At 27.4% G+C, this 27,542-nt stretch overlaps 4 protein-coding genes across 5 annotated transcripts; 3 read left to right on the top strand and 1 right to left on the bottom strand.

Annotated features, from left to right (window-relative positions):
- Nucleotides 1–2,876, top strand: LOC136087593 (repetitive organellar protein-like). Of its 2 annotated transcripts, none has more exons than XM_065810831.1 (2): nt 1–1,796; nt 1,975–2,876. In XM_065810831.1, the coding sequence occupies exons 1-2, from the start codon at nt 117–119 to the stop codon at nt 2,362–2,364; spliced, it is 2,070 nt and encodes a 689-aa protein (XP_065666903.1). In that variant the 5' UTR covers nt 1–116; the 3' UTR covers nt 2,365–2,876. The 2 variants fall into 2 exon arrangements, with proteins under 2 accessions (XP_065666903.1, XP_065666904.1); XM_065810832.1 differs by having other exon boundaries at nt 7–1,843; nt 1,975–2,079.
- Nucleotides 2,021–4,038, top strand: LOC105843261 (collagen alpha-1(VIII) chain). The gene is made up of 2 exons (XM_065810834.1): nt 2,021–3,286; nt 3,385–4,038. Exons 1-2 carry the CDS (start codon nt 3,229–3,231, stop codon nt 3,870–3,872), a joined length of 546 nt encoding a protein of 181 aa, XP_065666906.1. The 5' UTR covers nt 2,021–3,228; the 3' UTR covers nt 3,873–4,038.
- Nucleotides 3,996–22,462, bottom strand: LOC100198431 (ras suppressor protein 1). Its single transcript, XM_065810833.1, has 10 exons — nt 22,329–22,462; nt 15,349–15,486; nt 12,013–12,063; nt 11,853–11,920; nt 11,718–11,770; nt 11,295–11,413; nt 10,951–11,033; nt 10,766–10,880; nt 8,130–8,262; nt 3,996–4,396 (listed from the first exon to the last, which is right to left on the bottom strand). The coding sequence occupies exons 2-10, from the start codon at nt 15,464–15,466 to the stop codon at nt 4,315–4,317; spliced, it is 822 nt and encodes a 273-aa protein (XP_065666905.1). The 5' UTR covers nt 15,467–15,486; nt 22,329–22,462; the 3' UTR covers nt 3,996–4,314.
- An 890-nt stretch (nt 22,463–23,352) lies between these two features.
- Nucleotides 23,353–24,797, top strand: LOC136086982 (protein FAM200A-like). The gene is made up of 4 exons (XM_065809484.1): nt 23,353–23,709; nt 23,798–23,903; nt 24,007–24,304; nt 24,593–24,797. Exons 1-4 carry the CDS (start codon nt 23,353–23,355, stop codon nt 24,795–24,797), a joined length of 966 nt encoding a protein of 321 aa, XP_065665556.1.
- Nucleotides 24,798–27,542: the final 2,745 nt, after the last annotated feature.

Here is a 27,542-nt window from a genome sequence, read left to right on the forward strand (position 1 = left end):
GGTTTCTTTTTAAAACGTTAATTAAAAAGGCTGCGCAAAATAAAAACAAAATGTGAGCTAAAATTTTCATTAGCATTTTGACTTTTCCAATTTATATATATATATACATATCTGCTATGGATTGCTGCGACGAGGATGAGAAGGAAGATAGTGATAGTAGCTCTGGTTTAACAACTATTACAACAACCATGTTAACACCTAGAAGTGAAACATCTCAAGATGACATACAAAAAATTGGCGATGTTTTTGAAGAAGATTCTGAAAGCAGAAACATAAATGAAGGAAATAAATTTTCTACTAAATTTGATGTTTTAATACTCGAATTAAAACGGCTTGTTGAAGTGTTTACAGACGAAAGAAAATTAGTTAACGGAATTTCATCATTAATTAAATTGTGCAATGAACTGTCGTTTGAGTTTGAGCAAAGAAGAAAAAACGATGCTGATAGGTATAAGAAAAATTTAAAAGAGATGAGTTTAAAATTACTTACATTGGAGTCAAATAATAAAAACTACATAATTCAAATTGATAGCTTAATAAAAGAAAATGAAAACATTCAGAACACTAATGAAACTTTAAACAAATACATTCATGAAGCAGAAATCTCACAGATACGAGAAATTGGTTCATTAAAAGCAAAAATGAGTTTAATGAGGATTGAAAAAGAAATCGAATACGAAAATGAAATGGAAAACAGTATAGTTACTTCTAAAATGAAAATCAAGAAAAAGAGTTTTCCTACGTTTTTTCGGAAAAAACAACCAAAAAAGATTGATATTATAAATTTGCCAGAACATTTAATTGAAAAAAATGAGGAAAAACTAAAACTGGAAATGGAAAATATGTCAATAGAAATTGAGAGCCTCAAAAAGTCTTGCGATGACTTTCAAAAGAGAGAAGATCTTTTAGAATCCGAATTACTATCAAAAGATATTGAAATCAGTAAAAAACAAAAGCGTATAAAAGAACTTAACGAAAAATGTTTACAAAATAAAAATTTTAATATCGATTGTCAGCAGCTAATTAAAGCTGCTGAATTAAAGATAAATCGGACAAAATGTGTCGTTAAAACCATTGAAGAAGAATTAAAAGAAAGAAGTTGCGATGTTAGTAACATGTGTATGAAAGTGGCGCAACTTCAGTTTTGCATCGATACTGTTAACGAAGAAAATAAAAAACTTTTGAGTAAACTCAACAAAATAACTTTCGAACTTTGCAACGAAAAAATAAAGTCGAACTTATTATTCGATAATTTGTTAGTCTTTTCAAAAATAGTGCCAAATACTACGGCTTTCCCACCAAATGTTAGTTGTAACAGCACCATCCAAGTTCTAGAGGAATTCTTGAAAGAGCAAATTGAAACATCTAGAAGATATATAAGCGATTTAATCCAACATAATGAATCACACAACAAAACAAGGTTTGTGGAAACCGATAGTCAAACTGAAGTAACAATCAGACGTCATACCTTTGAAAATGACTCAAAAGTATCCGATATTTCTATTTCCAATTCTCCAAAAGAAACGATTAATTCAAGACAAAAAAGAAATTTAAAAGATGACAGAACTCCGTCTTTTATTAACAACGAATTCATAACAAGTTCTAATGCAAACTTATATGCTCAAGAAAAAGAAATAAAAACACAAGAAAAAATATTTTTTGACAAACATAAATTATCTAGCTCTAATTTAAGAGAAGAGTATATTTACCAGTATAAAAAGGCCATCCATGCTGATGGTAAAAACAACTCAAATAACATTAAGATTAAAAAACAAGAAGTACTGCGTCGCCAAAAAGTAGGATCAATTTTACATACATTCATACACACACACAGATTTTTATGGTATATATATATATATATATATATATATATATATATATATATATATATATATATATCATAAAAATTTATTTTCTTATTATAGTTTATTAAAGTATTTCTTTTTATTTAAAATTTCTTTTTTCGAATTTTAGGAACATACTGTAGTGTTAAAAGAAAACTTTGATACACCTGATGCTCATATTTTTAATTGCGAATCAAAAAGCCACAATAGCATAGCATATCATGAGCCATCCAGGGATCTGAAGTTGAATCAAAACATTGTCAGAAATTGTGACATTATAGCAGATAAAAGCTTGTTAACACCTGCGTCAAAACCGTTGAGAAATGAAGTTTCGCCTGATATTGTTAATGCTAATGACCTATCTGACTTTGATGATTCTTTGAGCATTGAAAAGAATAGAGATTTGTTTATGCAACACTATAAAGAAGGTACCACATCAATTAAAAAAATATTAGTTAAGAAGTCAGATTTTGAGAAATGTGTACAACTATTAAGAAGTGGTCGCAAAAAAGCCGTTTAAATAGATAAGTTTTCCGAAAGAAAAAAAAGAACTGCTAATCAAGAACAAGCTCAACTTATCAAGTTAAACTCAAACGCAGTCTAAGTTAAACTTATACAGAGCTTAAACGAATTAAACGGAATATACAAAGCGTAAACGAATTAAACGGAATATACAAAGCTCAAACGAAATATACGAACTTAAACGAATTAAACGGAATATACAAAGTTCAAACGAATTAAACGGAATATACAAAGCGAATTAAACGAACTATCCTTAAATTCTGAAAGCTTATGAGTTGAACATTTGTCAAAAACTGTTAAATATTTATCAGAGAAAACCAACTAATATGTTTTGGTTTTTACTAAAATTTATAGACAAAGAAATGTATCCACTTCTGCACATTGAGCAAGAATTCTTATATTCGTTAACTTTTCGTTTAATTTTTAGCTAAATTATTTGAGTAAATTGCAAAATTATTTAAACTTACTTAAACAAAAAAGAGTTTCTTAAAGAAATATTATTTAAAATGCTAGTTTTGTTGTTAGTTAAAAACGTTCATCCTAATTTTTCAGTAAACACTCCCCCTGTTTTGCTGTTGAGCATTAAAATGATCTTTGACGTTGAGCTATTGTTTCGAAACAGGCATCTTTGTCGAACTTCTTGTGAAAAATACCAAACTTTATAAACGATCGGTGCGCAGAGGAGATCTTTGTTAAGTCGAAACAATACCTTTTTAAAGCAGATATTAACGTTTCAAAATAATGTAAGAACACTTCTTTGAGAAGCTAGATACATTCGAAAAACAATTTAAAACTTGCTAATGGATATTTAACTTTTTAAATTGAATCACAAGAGAAAGCCTGACACAAATTTATACAAAATATGAAGAAAGTGGTACTTTTCTGGTTTATGTTGCCAATCTTAAATGTAAACTTGTCTGGTAAGTACTTAGTTTTGTAAATTAAAAAAAAATGTTTTGAAATAACCGGTATTATTAGGCTAGTTTCTTTTTTAGCTTTGATTTTGTTTTTGTTATAGTATTAGGAAAAATCTGGATACGCGATTTAGATTGCAACGCTTGTTTATTTCAATGTGATCCGAATTGCCCATCTTATTGTTGTCAGCCGAACCCACCACCAATAGTAAGTTATTATTATCCACTGCCCCCACAAGGAGCACCAGGAATTCAGGGATTACCTGGACCTCAAGGACCTGAGGGACCGCCAGGACCTCCTGGGCCTCAAGGTCCTCCAGGAATTATAGGTTTACCAGGTTATCCTGGAGCACCTGTTGGACCACCTGGAATAAATGGCTACCCAGGGGCACCTGGAGTGCCTGGACCGGTTGGACCACGCGGAGAAATAGGCCCTGCTGGAATACCGGGCGCACGAGGATATCCAGGAAAACCGGCCCCACCAACTGATACTTCACATTCATGTCCGCAAGAATGTGAAATTTTATGCACATATAACTGTCACCCGGCGTGCTGTTCGGTTTATCGTTCAACAGACTACGTTTACACTTAAAGCAATTTATTCACAAAAAAAACACAGATCTTTTGATAATTTATAGAGGCATAACAATTAGTTATCTGTCAGTTATCTTAAATCTTCTGGGAGAATGCAATTATGAATAAGTATGTATATATGGTATGTAAAAAATGTATTATTTAAAATAAAAGTATACAATAAACGTTTGTATTTCTTATAAAAATTGTGCTACATACAAAAAACATTTGAATTTTTTAGTATTAAACTGTTTCGTTTACCGAATTATTAGCGCCCTTTCACTAGAGAAAAATTTCGAATATGAGAAAATATTTATTCGTTTTGAAAACTTTATCTAATGACGAACAATACTTTAACAACTAAAAAAAAACTGATCTTAAAATCTTAAAACAAATTTCCGTTTAAGACAAATCATCAAATTTTTTTTACTGTTTTCATTTTACGATCATTTTCATATTGTTTACTTCTTTTTTTTCAAAGTTTTGGCTCGCTCTTTTTTCGGTGGAGGAGGACGTTTTTGATCAAGATGTTCCTGATAACGGCTAATGTTAAAACAAAGAAAAACGTTTTAGTTATCATATAAAAATTGACAAAATGAAAATAAAAACGCTTTCAAATGCACACACGCAATAAAATAAAATAAAAAGGTGATTTTAATGTTTAATGCAACAAAAAAAAACAAAAACAAAAAAAAAATTTACTATTATATTTAATATATGTTAAGTATTATTCTTTATTATTTAGTATATATTAGTGGTGTCCCGGATAACAATTTTTAAACATCCGACCGGATATCGAATACCCGGATAATGTAACTAAAATCCTAAAATACTTTTTATTTATATATTTAAAACACTGCCGCGATAAATCTTCAAATTGACAAGTTTTATTTGGAAGCTTTTCAAAATTAATGGTAGCTGTGATTCCACAGCAATATGCATTCCATTTGGAAATCAGATAAGTAGGGAATGTAATAAATCTGGTCAGAAGTCATTTTTGACAACTACACAGCATATTCACCCAAAAAAAATTTATTATAAATTGTTTGAAGAGGGTAAAAAAATTAATATTGAGTCTTGTTCAGCTACACAAGAAAGTTCAAAATGTATTGAATAAAGTCTTCCTTGTAAGAGCTACTCAAGAAGTTGATGTTTTCTTTAATGACTCGATTAAAGATAAAAATAATGACGTTTTAAACTATTGGAAACACGAACAGAGGATTACACTGCCTAATAAGTTAGCACTTAAGTTACTAGCACCACCTGCATCCTCTGTATTTTTGGAAAGATTGTTTTCAGAATATGAAAATATTTATGAAAAACAATGGCTATTAATTCAACGTAGAGAAATGTTATTATTTATACATCATAATGCAAATAATTTAATAGATGAGTGATAAACTAATGTATTTTTTGCGCATATGTAATTTTAATAGTATTTTAATAATAATAATACAATATTGAATATTAACATTAGATTATTTAAAAGTATAACATTTCTAGAGTTTTTAAATCTTTCAATTTTCAAGCGACATTAACCTGAAATATCCAGTATATCAAAAGCCGGATAAATTTATTATCCGGCTAGATACTTGATATCGAATAATACTGTTATATCCCCGTCTATCCGGGGTCGCCTCTAGTATATATACTAGAGGCGACCCGGATATCCGGCTGGATAGCTTATCCGGGACGCCTCTAGTATATATTAGGCGTTTATATGAGCATTTGAAAACTTTGTACAGGTAACTTCCAGTAGAAAGGTCACACCACCTTAAAAACAGAAGTTAATGGGTATAACAGAAAAACAAGGGAGGCGTTGAAAATACAGCACCACGAGAGTACGTTTTGCGATGGCGGTTTTACTGGGATAATAGCGAATTTACGAAATAAAACGCCAAGTGCAACGAGGACATAAAAGTTATAATTTTTTAAGTCGTGAATATCGTAACCATTTTAACGTAATCATGGACTGAAACGTTTTTGTATAGTTTTTTTTTAATATAGACTTTTTTGTATATAAATGCATATAATTTTGGAGAAAAAACTTCATTCGGTGCGACATCACAACAAAAAAGCAAAGTTTAAAATAATTTTTAAATAAATAGTTATCCGAGGTTCGTAATGAGTTATTACTTACTTATTAGTTATTATTTATTGCTTTTCATTCTGACAAGATAATAAACAATGAAGAGCTATTATTACTTTACGATTTTAATAAATCTAGTAACTTAACTTTGCCTTATCACAGTTATCAGATATTTAATTTAGAGGGTACATTAGGGGATAAAGCCAAAACGCGAATTTCGTTTTTTATCAAAATTTTTACAAACTGATCGATATTTTTAATATTCACGTGAAAATAACATGTTACAATGGTACCACTATTTCAAGCCTTTTGTATTTTTTCGAAACGTTTTGCTAGCCTCTGCAGGTATCACGAAATACCGCGATTTTGTATGATTTTTTTTTATTTGACCGATACCGCAATTGTGTATGATTTTCAAATCACACACACAGATTTTGAAAGCCTTTTTTTTTAATTTATTATGTATAAATATATTATAAAGTTAGTAATTCATATTTAAAATAAAAACATTTAGCCGATATAACAATATAAAACCACACAAAAAAAAACTCATACTTTGTGACTAAGTTTTGAAAAGTTTTACGTTTTCAAAAACTATTTTAGGTTTTCAACGAAACGCTAAACTTTATTTTTCACGTCCGACACCTAGAACTGTGAAACGCGAGTAGGGATTTACCCTGAGCTTACCCATGCGCATTACCAATATTTTGTGTTCAGACGTTACAGTCGGAGTTGGCGTTTTGATTTCGTAAAGTCGATAATAGTAATTATGACACAACATCATTTTGAAACCGAAATTATAACTTTTACGCCATAGTAAATTAACATAAAAAAGAAGCTCCAACAAAGAATATTGTTTTGCTGATAAAAACGGTTTTGTAAACTATAATAGTTTTATATAAAGATTTGTAAATTATGACGACTTTTATTTTACGTTTTAGTTTTATATACTTGATAACGAGGACCTCTAAACCTCTAAAACTTGATTTACCTCAAATTTTGTTTTACAGAGGAAATATTCAATCCTTAAAATCTAATTGTGTAGTTAAAGTTATGTAGGTAATAAATGTTGAATTTCTGTTTAGAATGGTTTAGTACACTTTTTTATAGGTTTTGTGAGTTAGTGAGAACATTTCAAACATTTTTTTCATAAAAAAGTGTATACTGGAAAAAACAAATCTTTTACCCTAATTCATATCATGATTTTGAAAAATAGAATAGTTTTTTTCAGTTTTTTTAAATATTTTTGTCAGTTTTAAAAATTTTCAAAATAAATACATTATTTGATTCGTTAGATGGTTAAAAGGTTTGTATTTTTTTTTTCCAAAGTTGTGTATTTTGTTTTTGTTTTTTGTTATTGAATAAAAACTTCTTTTTATGGATATAATTCTTATTAATGTAAAATATTTTTTTTAGTTTTACGTCATAATTGACTTCTTCTAGCCTTTACCTAAAAAAGTGTAGATCTATTAAAAACATTATTATCTATTAAAAATATTATCAGTAATGAAATAATTGCTCCTATAATATAAAATGGTTTATTTTTTTTGATAAAATTCGTTGATTTTTTCATGTAGAATCCTCTTGTTAACAAATTGATAAGGCAAGAGCTATTTTTCATTACATATCGAAAATAAAGGAAAATATAGAGCCATTGAATAACCTTTTGGGCTACACCCCTGGTGTAGGCCAAAAGGTTATTCAATAGCTAAAATAGCTAAAAAAATATATTGGTTAAGTAACTTTGTTTTTAAGTAAAAACAATAAGGCACAATGAAAATGAGATAATAACACATATAATATTTTCTTTACTGCACATTTTGCTGCATATTTCATTTGAAGAGAGTATATGAGTAAAAAGTTATAAACAAAGTTTCAAAAGTGGAATACAGTAAAGAACAAATCTTTTACTCTATCTATTCTATCATACATTATTTCTTTTGAGACTCTAAGTTGATATACTTTTGATTAAGAAAAAAAATCCACTAATATTTAAGGTACATCAAAGATATAAGATCATCGTACCTCTAAAGCTCATCTAAATTTTTAAACATTTTTTTACTTTCCTGTTCAAAGTAATAAACAACAAATTGATTACTTTTTTTTGCTATAAAAAATGGTCTATCCTTTTCTATAATGTAAAGGAAAAGCAAGATTAACAAAAATCTGTATCAAAAATATTATTACCGCTTGTATCCATCAGATTTTAAGTAATTTAAGACATGTGATGTACCCAACACCAGCTGGTCAGCTATTTCTTGAATCCAAGGGTTATTATCAGCACGGAACACATGTTTAGGATTGATCAAGTCTAAGCTGCCTTAAAAAAAAAAGTTATTGATTGCCACACTGTTTTAACCATAGTGCAAAAAAAACTCATCTATATATCTTAGTAAATAATAAAAATAGCCTGCATAAGTCATTCTGTAAAAAGGAAACTTATAAAAAAAAATTAATAGATTCAACCAAAAAACTCAAAATTGTTGAGACAGCTCATTTATTATAAAAAATCTGCTAAATAAATATATATAAAGTAAATTTATAACAAACAATTTTTTTTACATCTGTTTAAATAAAGTCAATTATATCTGTCAATAAACAAAAAATAAAAAAATATATATTTTTTTCAAACCATAAAAAACCAGCACATTTATTCTTTTAATTCTCTCCTTTGTGAAACATTTTGATTATTCAGCTTATTTATTCTTTCCTCTGCGAGGTATGTAAAATGAAGTAATATATTATTACTTATAATAAAAAACAAGAAAAACATTTATCCCCAGATAAACAAAGATCAATTATTAGGCACTCATCTAATAAAGTTATTCATAGTTATCACAAGTATCACAATGTTGTGATACTTGGAACTCTATATCTTAAATAATAAAAATACAATGTAATTAGTAACATTTAACCAGAACCAAGGTCTGAAAGATTACCAAAACTCATACCAACAAACAGAAATGGGAAAAGGAACCAAACTAAACTCAAATGGATTTAACTGGATACATGTCACAGCAATATCATTACAGGCATCTTTTCGGAGACAACAAAAATTACCAACATACATCTTTCAACCAATATTTAAATCTCTTTAACTTCTCTGTATGAAAAATGTTAGTAGCACCTTGTTAATGTTAGTTAGATACCACCACAAATCTTGTTGACTCATTTTTTGCAAACAATACAGTTTGGTCTAACACCTTTCTTATGCACTCACATAGTCACTTAGCAGTATTTTCTAATTATTATTTCATGACTTTACATAAACATAAGTTAAAACTTATGTTTATACTTAGTATAAACATAAGTTTTGTCTAACTTATGTTTATACTAAGCCCTTATGCATCATTTCCATCTTTCCAATACTAAAATCTTAGTATTAATTCTTCTGTCTTTGCAACCAAGAAAAAATCACCTGCATAGCACAGTTACCATGGTAAACCAACACTAAACTCTAAAGAGCCTGCAAAACAGTAATGAAAAGCAAAGGTCTGAGCACTACTAATGTACACCCACTTTTACTTTGAAACTATTGTGCTCTTTATCTTTTGATCGCTGTTGTGACATTTTTATACATAGTTATGATACCTGTTACCAGCCATTTTTCAAACACGACCAACATGCCAAAAAACTGCCAATATGCCACAAGCCCTGCCACACCACTAATCCTAAAACTCTGTCAAAAACTTCAAGCGATTGTCACCCTTTTGATCTTCATTCTTTTTTAAAAATCTTTCTTTAAACTGTTTTACAATAAATATTGCATCTGTTGTTCCCTTTACCATTATACTATATTAAGCAGTAGCACACCAATCTAAATACCACCAATCTCTCATTCATTTAACTTATCTTAACTATTTAAGCATTTTTCTGCTACTAAAATCTCTAACACTCTTTTTTCACATTCAATTCAAAAGAATTTATACCAATAATCATCATATCAAATAATGCTAGCACTACTACCTTTTCAATAAATCATTTCCAGAGACTTGACACAATTTTTGCCATTAAAAAAAAACAACTAAAAAAAAATAACATTAAAACAAGTACTATTACACAATTTATTTAAAAGTCTTTCCATAAACAATAAAATTTGAAGAAAAAAACTAATGAAATAAAAAGAAAGAAAATTATGAAAAAATGCAATTTAAAATATATACAAAAAAAAAAAAGAAGCTTTAAATGAGAATGAATAAGAATTTAAAGTTTTTTTTACTATTTAGGATTTCACTATTTTCACACAAAAAAATTTTGCTATTTAGGATTTCACTATTCAGGATTTTTCACTATTTAGGATTTTCACTATTAGGAAATTTTTTCGCTATTTAGAATTTTAATGTAAAAAAAAATAAGTTGTGAAACTTTATTATTCAAGCAGCCTGAGAGCCAATCCAAAAATTAAAACATTTAACTTAGTTCTATTATGTAATCATAGTTACATAACAGAAAGTTAAACCAAGTTCTATTATGTAACCATAAAACCCAAAAATGAACTAAAGTGCTATCTACAGCTTCTAGCCTATAAAATATATATACTACATTCTATAAAGACAGATATTTGACATTCATCCATAAACTCAGATAACTAATACAAATAAAGATAAAACATTGTTTAAAACATTTATAAAATAAAAATAAAACATTGTTTAAATCAAAATTGTATGCATTTGTTTTGTTATCACAAACATAAAAAGCAAATCCATGTTGGCTATATTTAAAATCATTTTATTCCGTTGTATAGTTCAGAAAATATGAACCTGACATGTTATAATAAATTTTTTTGTATAATGATATTATTTTTCTAATCAACAAATTTTTACCTATTTCAGCAGGCAAAACTTGTAAGCGATTATTTTGGATATGAAGCTCCTTGAGCTTTGTCAATTCACCCATTTCTTTTGGAATACTAATCAAGTCATTGTCTCGAACAACCAGCTTAAAAATAAAAGCATTCAAAAATAAAAAAATTATTACATTGATAAAGTTACATTTACTTGACACTTACCACTTGCAAATTAGTTAGATTCTTTATAGCTGGTGGTAGTACTTCAAACTCATTATCTCCCAAATATAGTGCACGTAATGGAGCTAAAAAAATTTACTTTCCAATAACATTTGACAAGTTTTTTTTATGCAATTTTTTGTAATAAAAATATCTGTGCAAAATTTTGGTATATTTGTATTTGTAAACCATTTAAGTTTTACTTTAATTTTGTTAGTAACTTTAAACTAAATTGAAAATCAAATGTGAGCAATTTCAAACTATGTATAACAAAAATAGATGCAACAAAAATAAATACAATAAACTAGAAAATTAAACAAAATTATTTAAACATAAAATATTGCTACCAAGGTAAAAAAAGTTTCCAGGAAAAGAATTATCATTTAATTCATTATAAGTAAGGTCAAGTACTTCTAACTGTGGACATGCTCCAAAACCTTTTGGCAGTTCTTTTAGTTTGTTAATACTAAATTAAAAAAAAAAATAAAAACAAAAATAAAAATGAAGATCTATTAAACAAAAAACAATTAGATTATCATAAATTAAAATATAATTTTCTTATTTCTTCAAAACACATTTCTCTCCTTCACAATTATATTATTTTCTTCATGATTACATTTATCTCTTTCATATACTGCTAACATTCATCTTATTATTTTCATGATTACATTTACACAGCTAACACAATATAAGTATTTCCACATTTACATAGTATTTACATACATATTTGTAGCAAACACACATTACAACACACAAAATTGTTATCATACCCACAGTTCAGAAACTTCAACTTTGGTAAGTTACAAAGAGTTGTTGGTAACATCTTAAATTTAAAAATATTTTTCATTACTACTATTATATAAATAATTAAATTAATTTTTGACCATTAAATAATTACTAATCACCTCTAATTCATTATTAAACAAGTTCAAATTCTCTAAGCTTGTTAAGTTAGATATAGCATCTGGAATTTCTAAAAAAATATACAGAAAAATTAAAAGCTTGATTTTTATTGAATTGGAACCTTTCACAAAGAGATTTTAAAGTTTATTTTGAATGACTTACTTTGTAATCTGTTGTGACTCAATGTAAGAATAGTTAAGTCCCGTAATTGCACTAAATATAAAAATTATTAATTTTCATGTTTTTAAAATAAATAAACTTAAATATAAAGCTAAATAAAGAATTGCATAAGAAGGAGCAGCCCTTGTAAAAAATATTGCTGACCTTAAATTATTTATGGTTGTGACAAAATTGTAAGTAAAAAAGCTTAAACATGACAACATAAAAACAAGTTCAGCAAAAAATCGCCAACCTCAGATACCTTTTTGGTCAGCAGTTAGGTCAAATTGTTGAATACTGTCCCTAATTCCAAGAGCTGAAGAAGTAAGTAGAAGAATCAAGAAGAGGTAAGAAGAATTTAAGGAAAATCTAATTTTAATATTTAAAGTGCTCTGTAAAATTCGTTCTTAAACTTTTCAAAAAGTTACAAAGCAAACAATTTTTCTAAGTGTTAGATAGCTGAGATGTTTTATTTAAAGTGCAAATGTTAGACAACATATTATTTTACTGTCTTAGTATAATTTATTCAATCATTTTCTGGATTTTTTTATATCATTGATTTGTACTTTTTTTATGAATCTGGAGTTCATGATTATAACAGTCCTTGTCTCTGCTCTTGCACAGGTTAGATATCTCTCATGTTATTTCTCTGATATGCATAATCTTGAGCATTTTCTTAACTAAAAGCTTTTCATTTCTTTTGTAGCACACTTGATTCAAGTTTTTCTACCTCTACCTATTTCTCTTGAAACTGCTAATTCTCTTCATACTGATACCAAATATCATAGCTACATGCTATGTGCTATAATATGGGCACATTTAGTTTACAACTCATAGCACTTATCACCATAGCATTATTATCAATTACTTTACCATCATAGCACTCTGGGTGCAATCTAATGTTCTGATCTTGTTACCTCACTTAAAAACAAAGCTGAATTGCTTGCTAAGAACTTTTTAATCTCATCTCTTGATTCCACTAATTACATTCTATCTGATATTGCTGACAAACAGGTTGATCCATTGCTTGACATTTGTATCACTCCAGCTTCTGTATCTAAAGTGGTTTCCTGCTTAAACTCTTCTATAGCTTGTGGTCCAGACAACATACCAGTTATAGTCTTGCAGAAGCGTTCTCCGGATCTGTCGTTCTATACTTTCAAATCTATTAAACAAGTGCTTATTAGAGTCTTGTTTTCCAGCCTGATGGAAAGTGACTTCTGCTATCTCTATTTTCAAAAATTCTAGAGAGCAATCTGAATAGTCAAAATACCATACCATTAGTCTTCTTCCTATGATAAGCAAGGTTTTTGAGTCATTAATTAACAAACACTTAATCTCTCACTTGAATTTAAAAGCTTTCTTATCATCAATATGGATTTCGATCTTTTGTTCTACTGCTGATTTGTTAACAGTAATAACTGATAAGTTGTCTTAGATAGACATAGAGAGGTTAAGTCTATTGCTCCCAAAATTTCTAAAGTCTTTGATAAAGTTTGGCATGTTGGTCTTCTCCATAAGCTCTTTTCTTACGATTTAACATTGTTAAGATTTTTTAATCCTTTCTTACCAATTGTAGTACAAAAGTTGTCCTCAATAGACCGCACTGTAACTTCATGAGTTCCTTAAGGTTCAATTCTTGGCCCTATACTTTTTTTAGTTTACATTAATATTCTACCAGAGATTCTCACATCTTAGGTAGCATTAATCAATGATGATACTGCCATTTATTCTTGTCTTGATAAGAAGCTAACACTCTCTGATTGGTTGCAGGAGGCATTTGAGCTTGAAAAAGATCTCACAGCATGAAGATCTCAGTGCCTGGTGAACTTTAACTCAAATAAAACTCAATTTTTTAAAACTCAGTTTTTTCAGCTAATCCTTCTTGCAACAATCTAGATTTTCCTCTATTTATGAATGCTAATGTATTAAATAAATTATCAACCCTTTTCCTTCCAGGATTAACTCTTACTTCAGATCTTTCTTGGAAACCATATACCAAATCCATTGCAAAATTAGCAACTGCTAAGGTTGCAGCTCTTTACTGTGCTTGCCACTTTCTTACTCTGGATTTTATTCTTTATCTCTGTAAATCTTAAATCTGTCCTTGTATAGAATACTGTTGCCATATCTGGAGCAGATCTTCGAATGATGCCCTTTCTCTTTTAGACAAGGTACAAAAATGCTACCTTTTAAACATGCTCTTGCAGCTAATCTTCAACCATTGTCACATTGTCGTAATGTTACTTCTCTTTCTCTTTTCTATAAACACCATAATGGGCACTGCTCTAAAGAGCCAACATCTCTTGTGCCATCAACTAAAATTCATTCATCATTTAATTAAGTCTCATCCCTTTACAGTGTCTGTTCCTAAGTGCTCCAAAAATCTTATTCACCTAGTTTTTTTCCTCTAATATCAGTTCTTTGGAACTCACTCCCTTCATCTTATTTTCCTGATTCATGTAATTTGCAATCTTTTAAGTCATCTGTTAATTGTTATCTTGCTTTATAAACTTCATCTTTTCTATTCCAGTAAATTTCAACTCTAATAGTGGTTGCTTGCAGCCATTATTCATTAAAAATTATTTGTTTCTCTTTTCAGTTTATACTTTGTTTATTTTTAATTTTCTCTTCAGTTTAAGTTGGTTTTTTAGTGCATTTTTTAGCGCAAAACATATAAATTATCAAAACATACAAAGTACCGTGACCTAATTGTCAAAACAAAATACTGTATGCATGGTCCAACCCTCGAAATTAGGGTCTGCCTTCAGCAATGCTGACCTAAATGTGTTTGAGGTTGGCAAAAAATCACCGACCTCATTTCTATGTTTTATGATAACCTTTTTGTGTCAATTATTTTTGCAGATCTCTAACAGTTCAAGGTCAAAAATTTATTGCTGAACTTATTTTTCCTAATTCCAAGGGCTGGTGGTTATATAAAAGAGTGCAACCGCATGTCTTTCCAAGAAGGCTTGATATATATTAAAACATATAAACTATCAAAACATACAAAGTGCCATGGCCAAATTGTCAAAACAAAATATTGCATGTATGGTTATATGATACATATTTATAAAGTTATCTTATACTTATCCATATTTCTTTATACATGATGCAATCTTTAATAACTTCTGACGAATGACAAATTTTTTTTTTTTTTAGCGACAATTGTTTTAATTGTTTAAACAAATGAAATGAAATTAAAAAAAGTATGAGTAAAAAGTGAAATAAACAATAATAATATAAATAAATGAAAAGAAAAAAAAGTTATAGTTTCCATTGTTTTAAAGGCCAATTTTTTTTTATGGAAGAGTTTTTATAACAATAAAAATTTCCTACTCAATTGTGGAAAGTCAACTAATGTAGATATTCCTTTATCTTGCAAGTCTAATTCTTCAAACTGTTTGTTTTGAGCTTCTTCTATGGCTTTCTTCACTGATTTAGAACTTCCAGACATTATCCTTTTTTTGATCTTACCTGCAATACAATAAGAATACCTAATTATATATCATTAATTATATTTAAATAAATACAATTACATTTATCATAAAGTACAATTAATCATTAATTATATTTTATTTTTTAATGAGGACTGTATGGTAAATGGCTGGTGCACAGTCATTTTCAATAAACATTGAAAATTATTGAAAATATTTTTACTTTTTCATTAATGGGTTTACCTATTACTTCTTCAGCTTTCATTTTTCAACTTAACATATTTTTTTACAAAAATTTAAATTAAAAAAAAGAAGGAAGAAAGTGTATTTAAAATAAAAGATAATTAAAATTCACATTGGTTTAGCTCAAAGGTCAGGGAATGTCACCTATTCATCAATATGATTTTAAGTAGTTGTGTAAAATTAAGTGTTACTGATTATTAAATATTAATAATAAGATGTTTAACTATCAAAGTATTAAATAAAAGTTGCTAACTTATTATTATTAATTATATTATTTGCTAATTTAATTACAACTAATCAATTTGTATTAAATCTCAATGAAAGCATGTGCCATATTCATTATTAAGAAGTGCACATATTTTAAGATTTTATGCGCCCATTAGTGCAGCACATACACTATCTTGCTCAGACACAGCTTCATCATCTTCAACAGCTGCCGCAGCACCTACTCCAACTACACACCGATTACCAACTTTCTTAACAACACCAGCTTCAAGTTTTGATAGGTATCAAGCATGTGTTGAGCGTTGCAAAAACAGTATTGAGATAAAGTTGAAGCAGTTTTTTTAAGCCAGAAATCAATCACATGTTAAGAAATCGAAGCAGTGCAACATGTCAAAACTTGGCGGAAAATGTATTACCGAAGAAAATGTGATCAAGTTCCTCAAACAAAAAGATGAAGAAAAAGTAACAAAGGAAGCCGTGAAAGTTGCTAAACTTAACGCAAAGTATAGCCTTTCTATGCCAAGTACTAAAATGTCTGAGCATAACCATGCTGAGCAACCTCAGCAAAACAATAATGAAGAATAAGTACTAGCAGCCAAACGATTAAAAGTTGCAAAATGTAAAAAGAGTAGAGTACAGTTACACACATAAATGTTGCAATGCAAAAATTCAATGGGTCAGGAACGGTTGTGCAAAGAAACATGTTTACCAAAGAAATATGGAACCAAATTTTTTTGTTGCAAAAAATGTAAAAACTTTAATATAGTTTCCTAAATATAAGTTGTGTTAAAAAAAATAATTAAAAAAAAGTTAAAATTTAAAAGTTTCAATATTTTCTCAAGTGTGCGGTTTTATCAGAATGTCGCCTAAAACTGCACAATTTTTTTTCTTTACATTTAATATTTTTGATAATTTTATTATTTTTTAACATATATTTATATTATCTTATGTAGTTTTTTATTACCTAATAAAAAAAAAAATTTAAAGAAAAAAGGAAAAATAAAAGTTATTTAATTTTTATTGATAAGTGTGCGGACCGGATTACTCTATACATTTTGTTTATTCAAAAAATAACTTTTAAAATTTGAAAAAATATTTTACTTAAACATTAATTAATCCATATCTTAATTAAACCTTAGTAAATAAGCTTAGAGTTTATTAACTTATTAAAACAAATTATTTATCAAGATATTAACAAAAAATATTTTAGATCATTTTATGTGTTGAACAAAACAAGGTGGAGAAACAGCATTAAAATGAGGAGTACAATTGAAATAAAGAGCCCCAAAATTAAGGACCAGATTATTAAAAGACTTCACTTATTCATAGAAGTAATGAAGATTTTGGTTTACATAAGGCTAACCTTATTGTAAGTTAAAAAAAAGAAATTCAAAATACAGTAAATTTTTCCCTGATAAGGTAAAGAACTTATATTCCAATTTGACAGCTAATCAAGTCAATAATGACAGCTAAAGTAATTTATTATTGCATTAGTGCTCTGCCATAAATAAAAAATATGAACTATATAAGTGTAAAGCTTCTGTTTAAAAACCAAAATGTATCAAGTTATTCACTTTTCTGAAAGATTTGTTGGTGGTTACAACCATGCCTTTCAATTAGCATGGCTTGATGACTTTAAGTAGATAGCATACAGCAAAGTACCCTTTCTGTTTGGAAGTTGTTGGTTTGTTGCAGTTGTTGTTCTCTATTTTGTTTTTTATATAAAATAAGGATATTGTTGTCAATGTGTCATCTAAAGGCAAAAAAAAATTCAAAAAAGTGCAAGGGGCACTAAAACTGCTAACTTTTGGTAGGCATTTAAAGAATTACTGGTGCACCAATTATTTCATAATCAATTTTCCAAAAAAAAGTTTTTAAAACTATCCTAGTGGTCAGGGTTTCAATAGGGCTGTCAACATGAATTCTAGCCATTTTAGGGTAATAAAACATGATACCATTTCTCTAAAACAACCTGTATCTATTGAAGGGTACATACCTTGAATTTTGTTATCATAAGTGTTTGCAGCTATTCTGTAGTCTAAAATGTCATTGACAAAGTAAAAAAAAGCTCCTAATATTTCCTTTAAAACCCTAAAAAAAAAAAGATTTGCTAAAAAAATTGATCCAAATTAATAAAAGATACTTTGCATCAAAAGCCTCTAAAAGACATGTGCAGAACTCACTTAGCAGCAAAACACAAGAGTTATCAAACACTTCTATCAAACTTAGGTTGATTGTTAAAACACTTGAAACAATAATTTCTAAATGTTTGGTGGATGGCAATGGTGAGACAATAGATTATATATAAGATATTAGCAGCTGCTTAGTTAACTGCCTTATAATCACACATTTTGATTTCATTGTAATATTCCTCTTTTATATTAACTCTTTGGCATAATCATAGTATTATCTCAACGAGATTAATATCCAGTAGCCTCTACGCACACAATGAAAGCTCACAAATTGGAATGGAAAAACAAGCAAATAAGCTTTAACTTGAAAAAAGTCAAAACAAGTCAAAAAACTTGTTACCAAATAACTTGCAATAGTTCTACATGTCACTGAATTTGATATCACTGTACCAGACAAACTCAAAGTTTAAAAAGTAGATTCAAACCAAAGCTGACAATCTAGACCGCCTTTTTGACTGCAGGATGAAAAAAACTAAAAGTTTCTAACAGAAACATTAAGTTTTACTATTAACCCCATAATGATATATCAATCAGAAAAGCAAAGAAAGAGTTTTCAGTTTCCAAAGGCAAACATCAAAAGATTTTGTTATGAAACAAAAAAGACAGCATAGTCATGTCTTTTTTTGTCTACTATGCAGATTTTATTCTCTTTTTCAACAAATTCGCATTTTAACTTCTCATTATAAGACAACATTTGAAATAATGTACTTTCTAAATGATGAAATCTAACCAGAAACTAATTTGAAATTTTATATGCATATACAAACGGTATTTATAAAATGTAAGCAGACATTTTATTAAAATTTTATTTTTTTATTATAATTACATTTTATTATAAAATGTAAGCAGACATTATAAAACATAAGCAGAAAATTTCTGTTGACATTTTAGAAAACTAGTTTATATATTAAAACGCCTTTTTTATGTTTTAAACCCACTATAAATACTATAACTTGTAGCAATAGTAGATTATAAAAAGAATTTTAAAATTATATAATAATAATATAAAGTTATAGCAAAAGTTTTATAAAAAATAAATAAATAAATAAAAACAGAATGCAGCTTTAAGTTACATTAAAAAAGACTTCAGATTGATTGTTATTAGTATAGATATTGTCTAATATTTTTTTATCTTGGTAAACATGTTTAAACTGTTTAGTAATAGAATGTGGATATCTAACATGAAGTTGGGTTGAAAAAATCAGTTAATAGGTTTATTGAACTGATTTTTTCATATCTTTTGAAGATTTTGTATTGAATGATTAGATTGTCTCTTGCTCTTCATGTTTCTAAAAGCAAATATTTTCCTAATATTTTCATCTGATCTTCATAGCAGTCATTTCATAAGTTGTCGATAATTTTTGCTGCTTTGTACTTTTTACAGTTTTAATGTCACTAATTCATTTTATTTAATTAATTGCTATAACTTTGGTTTTTTTGACCTAATGTGCATTTCCTTACATTTTTTCTCATTGAAAGTCATAGTTTAAAATCATGTTTTAGACCTGATATTTTATTAACAGCTTGTTGTAAATTTAGATTTCAACAGAAAATTTAGTTTCAACAGAAATAGCAGCAATCTTTGTGTTATCTGCAATGACATGTAATATTGTCTAACATATTAATAATACAAAGAACAAATAGTATTGGTCCCAGCATCAAACCTTGAGGCACCTTGCTAGTTTTTAGTATCTAATTTAATGTTGTATCTCATAACATAAATCTGTTTTCAATTGGTCAGGAAGGCTCAATTCACTCTATCAAGTGGTTATCTATACCATACTTGCCTAATTTATACATAACTTTTTTGTAAGAAACCTTGTCAAATGCTTTAGTGAAATCAAAGTAAATAATATCATCTTTAGATTCAAATAGTTTGTAAGAAAATCATACAATTATAACAGTTGTACAACATTTTGATGATTAGTTATACAACATTTTGATGGAACAAATCCATGTTGGTTTGAATTAATAAGTTAATGCTAAATAAGAATTATATTAGGCAATCTTTAATCAAACTTTCCATTAACTTGCACATAAGAGATGTTAAAGGCACTGGCCAGTGGTACACATGTTCAATTTTGTTTCTCTTTTTTATTAAAATAATGTAATGACATTTGCCAATAGTCATTCATTTGGCAAATTAGAGGAATTAAAAGATTTATATAGATAACAATAAAAACTAAAATGATTAAAACATAAAACTGATTAAAAATAAAAATGGAATATATATTTTTTATTTTATATATATATATATATATATATATATATATATATATATATATATATATATTTTTACTAAAAAAATACAAAACTAAAAATTTTATTAAAATTATTAAACAGAGTAAAACATAAAAGAGAAAAAGTAATAATAAAAAGAAAATATCAAAGCATACACAATTAAACCATTAAAAGAGATTTTATTTAAACAAACTTACCAGACAATCTAATTAATGAATAAGTAATACAAATAAAATTAGATTTACTACTTGCTACCAAAAAATAGAAATTTTAAATAACCCAGTAAATTGTTATTCACATTAGAGAAACAAGTTATCAAACCAAAGGTCATATACTCATTTGATAAGTCATATTTCTATTAAATAACAAAATTTTGAACTAGATATGTTAGGCTTTGAAACCATTGACTACAAATGGATATAATAGGGCCTTTTATAATATCTGCAGCAAAGGTTTTTTGGCTCTCACCAAGTTGCTCATATGCAAATGCACTACCTTAAAAGAACAACGGAATGGTCAAAGACAGATTACCCATCTTTTGCAGCTCTCTAACTAATTTGAACTTTTGCAGCAAAACACAACATCTCCATACCCATCAAATTTTCCAATCATTTTTGCCATGAGTGTTATACAGCCGAAATAGTTTGTTGATACAACAATTTTGTTTACATTTTTTTTTAACTCTGTTCCTCTTTCAAATTTTATTTACAACTTTTATACATAAACATACATTTTTGAGGGCATAATTATATAAAAAGATAGCTTATGACTAGCGATAATAAATTACATCAATTAACTATCATAACAAGTATAACAAAAAATTTTTATAACAGTTAGCCATTGTCATATAATAAGCCACAATTTACTAATAATGACCACATGACAAGAGTCATGATTAGGGAGTTATATAGCTAATATAAGTTATATAACTCCCTAATGTCTACTTAAAATATAAACATCTTATTTTACAGTGTGTGTATTGCATGCTTGTTCTTTTTTTAGCGTCTTAGAAAAAATGTAAACAATGAAAGTAAAACTGAATAGTTTTAATTTCATTAATTAATATTGTAACTGAGTAGTTTTAGCAGAGGTAGTCACCTCAGCTAAAACTACTCAACCACTATGAATAATAGGTACATAATCAATAGCTTGTGTTGTAATAATTTGAATTACTAATATTTAAAAAAATTTTATAGTACAAGAAATATAACTAAGTTTAGTATTGGTGGTTAAAATGGCTCACCTTCTGAGTATTTTTGAGAAATGAAAATTCAGTGCTAAAAAATCTCTCTTGAAAAAAAAAGAAGAAAATTTCAAATCTGTTGAAAGTTTTTTTAAACTTTCAAAATGATCTATTAATTTAGTATTAAATAATTGTTATTATAAAACTGGCAGGCACAAGTCAAATAAACCTTTTATTTACATTAAAATAGCAATCCTTTCTTAAAGTGTTTAAAATCACTTTAAGTGAATTTTGCTTGATCTTACTGCTGATAGAAATATCGTATTTTTATAATAAGTCTAAGTTTGAAGGAATCATAAGGGTAATCATAGGGTAACTTCATTGTCAGGATAATTTTGCCCCCTATAAAGATTTGGAGAAATACAAAGATATAAAAACCAGATAAAACTGTGCACGTACTTAGTTTACGATTATATAAAAATATGCGACCAAAATATTATTCGTTATGAAAAAAAAAAAAAACATTAAATAACTGATAGTTTTATTATACATTTTAAAATGGTATATTTAAAGTAAGCATGTGCTTATTAAGTACTTGTGAGCGTTAATTTTAACAGATGTGATTTAATATAAATTAATAAACGGAAAAGATAAAAACTAAAAGAAAAAAAAAATGCTTGAAATATATTTGTATATTTTTTCTTTTTCAAATGCATCTCTCTTTGTAATTAAAGTATTTAAGGAAAATTAAAACTATGCATTAAATGTTTAAAAAATACTAAGGAATAAAAATGATACCAAATCAACATGCAAAATCCAAACAACTAATAACAAATTTTATATCATTAACTTATTCTTGACACATTAACGTAAACCCAAAGCAAAAATTTACAAATAACTTTAAAAACCAATCAGAATTGGAAATACTTCCATGTGATTAGCAAAATTAAAAACAAAGCGTACGGATTCGTTTTTAATAATTGTTGCAGAAAAATTGACTGGTTTCTTTTCCGCGACTGCTTTTTTTCCATTTTTTTGCAACTTAAATTTTGGTGTAAAACAAACTTATAGTTGTACAAATTGCATTAGAAATCTTTTTTCAACATTCAACAAAAAAACTATTAAAACTAAAAAATATTGCTAAAAGTTGAAGGAATGAATAACTACTGTGCAGCAATTGCGCAACAAATATGTTTTTATATGAAATCATTATTCAAATAAAACTTTCTTTTTTTTTAATTATCTTAATTAAAAGAGTTATATGTGCCTTAAAAAGACTCACGGTTTTTTCACAATGAATCGCGGAAGCGGATTTTACAAAAAAAGTTTTTGCCTCCTTCCTTTAACGATAACCCAAAATAAGCCCAGAGTTCGAAATGAAACCTTGATCAATAGCAGGGCTGGCCAAATCGCCGCTCGCGAGCTGAATGGGCTCTTAAAACGTCATTGCGGCTCGCGAGCCGCATGGGGCTCTTTTTCAAAAAAATTTTGATATACTGATAATAAAATCTTAAATTATACATAGCCGGAAGACATATTGATTGAAAAATGGATATAGCAAAAGGTGACAATAAAGCACTTCACAATAAAAGTAAGAAAAGAAAAATTGAAGATGAGAACAGATCATTTCATGGTGATTGGACAGAAAAATACGCATTTATTGAAAAAGAAAATAAACCTATGTGTTTAATTTGCAATATTGAACTAGCTCATAATAAGACATGTAATGTTAAACGTCACTATGAAACAAAACATGTGTTTTTCTGAAGAATACCCAGTAAATTCATGTCATAGCAAAAATAAAATCGAGTTGCTTAAAACAATGTTTAAAAATCAACAAATAAATATTTCATCTTCCAGCAAAGAATCAAATATTACAACAGAAGCAAGTTTTATTATAGCATGGAACATTGCAAAAAGTAAACATCCTTACACCGATGGAGAGTTTGTAAAACAAAATCTTTTTGATGTGATCCTAGTTTTAGATCCTAATAATAGCAAAATTCAAAGGCTAATTTCAAATATTTCTGTTTCTCGACATACAACTGAAAGAAGAATATCTGAGATTAGTGTCAAAGTTGAACAGCATTTGTTAAATGATCTAAAAAATTGGGAAGCATTCAGTTTAGCATTAGATGAATCAACAGATATTCAAGATAAACCTCTAATGGCAGTTTTTGTTTGATATGTAGCATCAAATGTGCTTGTGAAAGAAGAGTTGCTAGATTTAGTAGAGCTAAAAAACACAACGTGGAATTGATTTAAAGGAAGCCCTTGACACTGTTCTGGTGAAAGCCAATGCTAAGAACAAGCTTGTTATTGTTGCTACAGATGGTGCAACAGCAATGGTTGGAAAACACATTAGGCTTATGGGTTTACTAAATAGTGATCTACATATCCAGAGTTTATCCCAGTTCATTGTGTCAAGAACATTTAGCAGCAAAACATTTTAATTTTCCAATTGTTTTTAAATCAGTGCAGGAGATTGTAAACTATATTTGGTCTAATGCAAAAAATCACAGACAGTTTAAAAATTTCATTAGTGAATTGGGACTTGCTGACAAACCAAGTGACTTGTCGTTTTACTGTGCTGTAAGGTGGCTTTCAAGTAGTGATGTTCTTTATAGGTTTGTAGAACTATTAGAACCAATTAAATGTTTTTTGTTTGAAAAGCAGAAGACATTTGAAATCTTTGACTATGTGAATTTTTTGCAAGATCTTTTATTTTTAATTGATGTAGTGCAACGTTTACAAAATCTGATTTGTCGCTTCAGGTAAAAGGAAAAATATATCTGATCTTGCTCAGACTATATTTAGTTTTAAAAAAAAAGTTGCTCTATTTCAGAAAGATCTTACCTAAAAAACTTTTAATCATTTTCCTCAAATGAAGAAGATGGTTCATAATCCTAATCCTAAGATTCAGTGTGATGATCATAAGATTGAATCATACCGGGAAAAACTACAGAATTTATTCGAAGACTTTCAAAACAGGTTTAAAGATTTGTATGCTCTTAAATCATCATTAGCATTTTTAGTGAACCTTTTTTAATTGATATTATTAGTTATGGTTGTCCAATACCAGAAAATATACTTGAAGAAACATCTCAATTTGAAATGGAGTTACTAGATCTCCAAGAAGATCAAAATATTCATATACTGCATAAAATAATAACTTTATTGGATTTTTGGAAAATGGTTCCTGAAGTTAAGTATCCTCAACTAAAAAGGATTAGTATAAAACTTATTTCAATTTTTGGTTCAACATAAACATGTGAATCTTTATTTTCGACTATGAAATTTGTTAAATCAAAGTATCATGCCAATCTAACTAGTGAACATTTGTTACAGTTGCTTAGAATATCAACTACAAGCTTGAAACCAGATTTTAAAAAACTTACCAGTAGTGTTGAAAATCTTAGTGTCTAATAAATTTATAGTAAATTATGCAAGTTATTATACAAGAAGAATTTTCTAATGGTCTTTTACAAAAAAATAATTGATGTTATAAAGACAAGTGTTAATTCAAAGTTGTTGTAATTGTGTTAATTCAAAAAAAAATTATGATTTAGAGATGCTTTCTCAATTTTTTCTACAAATGGTTTTCTAGTGTGAATAAAAAGGAATCAGATTTTATGTAGCCAAGTTTACATTTAAAGATATAGTTTTAAAGAATAGCTTTTACTTTCTTTATTGTAAAAAAATTTTATAATAAAATATACTTTATTGTATAATTATGGCTACACAAAGTTTGAACCCCCTCAATTTGAGGGGGTTACAAATTTTATAAGGTCATATTTTTTGAACGCTAAGAGATTATTGTATGAAATTTAGAATTTATCGATGAATATAAATTTATTTAAGAATGGTACAGAAAATATTTTACGAACTTATTGCTCTCTTGTTTGAGGCAGTTGTGGCCAAAATTTAAGGGCTTTTTCGTTCCCAGGCTCCAATCATCGCAATTTTTTGCAAACCATTCTTATTTGACAAAAATATAAACATATAAATTTTCGGAGTTTGTTCCATGTTAGGAAGTTAGCTATCTTAAACATCAAAAAAAGCTGAATCCGCGCCTGTATATAGATATTTTGTTTTCTTTTCTTTTTTTCCAACTCTTTGTTTTCCTTGAATTAAAAGGTGAAAAATGTTTGTTGTCACATGAAAGTCATTTACATAAACAAAAACATGACACATTTAATTGAGACTTCCTTTTAAAAAAATGTTACAATGGTAAGTCATAGTTACAATATAGCAATTAAATATTTCTATTATCTAACTTTCTACAGTTATAAAAATCTTGACAAAAGCATTAAACATAGCACTACTGATGAAAATAGTGAAAGGCCTCTAGTGCTTTATTATCATTTATATGATATTTATTTTAAAGAAGTAAATCTTTTTTCAAATTTCAAAAATTCAATTAGTGTCTTTTTTGCTTGGCATACCTTTTTCCATTATATATATATATAAATATATATATATATATATTATATATATATATATATATATATATATATATATATATATATATATATTTATGTATATATATATATATATATATATAAAAATATATATATATATATTTATATATATACATATATATATATATATATATATATATATATATATATATATATATATATATATATATATATATATATATATATATATGTATATATATATATATTTAAATATTTTGCTATTTAAAAATATTACAATAACCAATTATATTTTACAATTTTTACATTAGTAATGACAGGACTTCTAGAAGATCATGAGGATCTTGTCATAAAGCCCTTTACAATATATGGTTAATTTTTAATAAAAATACAATGTCATTAGTGTAATAATAATACGCCTTTATGCAAAAACATCTAAAAACCAAGATAAAGTGTTAAAAAGCCAAGATAACTTGTTTAAAAAAATAATATACAAAAAAGAACAACAACAAACAAACAAACAAAAAACAATTTAAAATAAACCAAGATATTTTCAATTAAAAATATAATTTTTTTAAGTTTTTGTTTGAATAAATAAAAAGTCATTTGGGTCAAAAAATCAAAATTTGGTAAGACTATTCTGTTCCAGAAATAAGGACCTCGATAAGAAACAAAAAACTGGTCTTTGCTTTTTTTGCAAAAAGGGGCAATAAGATTATTATTAATTTGAAGATTATGTTTGTTTTTAGGTTTCATACAATAAAGATTTTGTAATACGTTTTGCAACAAGTTTTCTCTACATTTAAACATAAAACATAAAATATTAAAGACATTTTGTTGATATACATTTAAAATATTCGTTTCTTTAAAAAGTTGCTTCGTATGAAAAAACCGATTTTTAAAATTTATTGCGCGAGCTGCGCGTTTCTGATGAAGGTGAAGAGATTTTAGCTATGTTCTATGAGTGCTTCCCCATATAATATTTGCGTAGTTTATATGACAATGTATAAGTAAATAATACAATTGTGTTAACTGGTGTTTACATAATATAGAATTCCGATGCATTTATTGGAGGTATTATAAATATAATTTCTCCAAGATAGATTTTCATCAATATATACTCCAAGAAACTTAGTATCTTTTTCTATTTTTATTATTATATTATCAATTAAAAGGTCTGGCATAATATGAGGCAGTTTCTGTTTTTTTGAAGGTGGATAAAAAAGTGTCCATTTAGTTTTTTCTATATTTAGAGACAATCTATTTTGTTTAAACCAAACAGATACTTTTTTTTAAACCAAACAGATACTTTTTTTACATCCTCGGTAATAAACAAATGATAAAATTAAATCGTGTAAAAGTTTACAATATAATTTTTTTTTTATATGTGTATTTATAAAATTAACAAATATATTCATAATTATATAAATCAAATCGTAAGAATACTCTTATTTAACGCCTTAGAAGAAATTTATTGTTGTTTAGTAAAAGAATTTGCCTAAGTTTAGTTTTAAATTGTTTTAATTGTTTTAAATTGTTTTAAGGTTACTGTTATAATTGCTTTAAGATCAAA

Source organism: Hydra vulgaris, chromosome 11 (genome assembly GCF_038396675.1).
Source record: "Hydra vulgaris chromosome 11, alternate assembly HydraT2T_AEP".
Lineage (NCBI taxonomy): Eukaryota > Metazoa > Cnidaria > Hydrozoa > Anthoathecata > Hydridae > Hydra > Hydra vulgaris.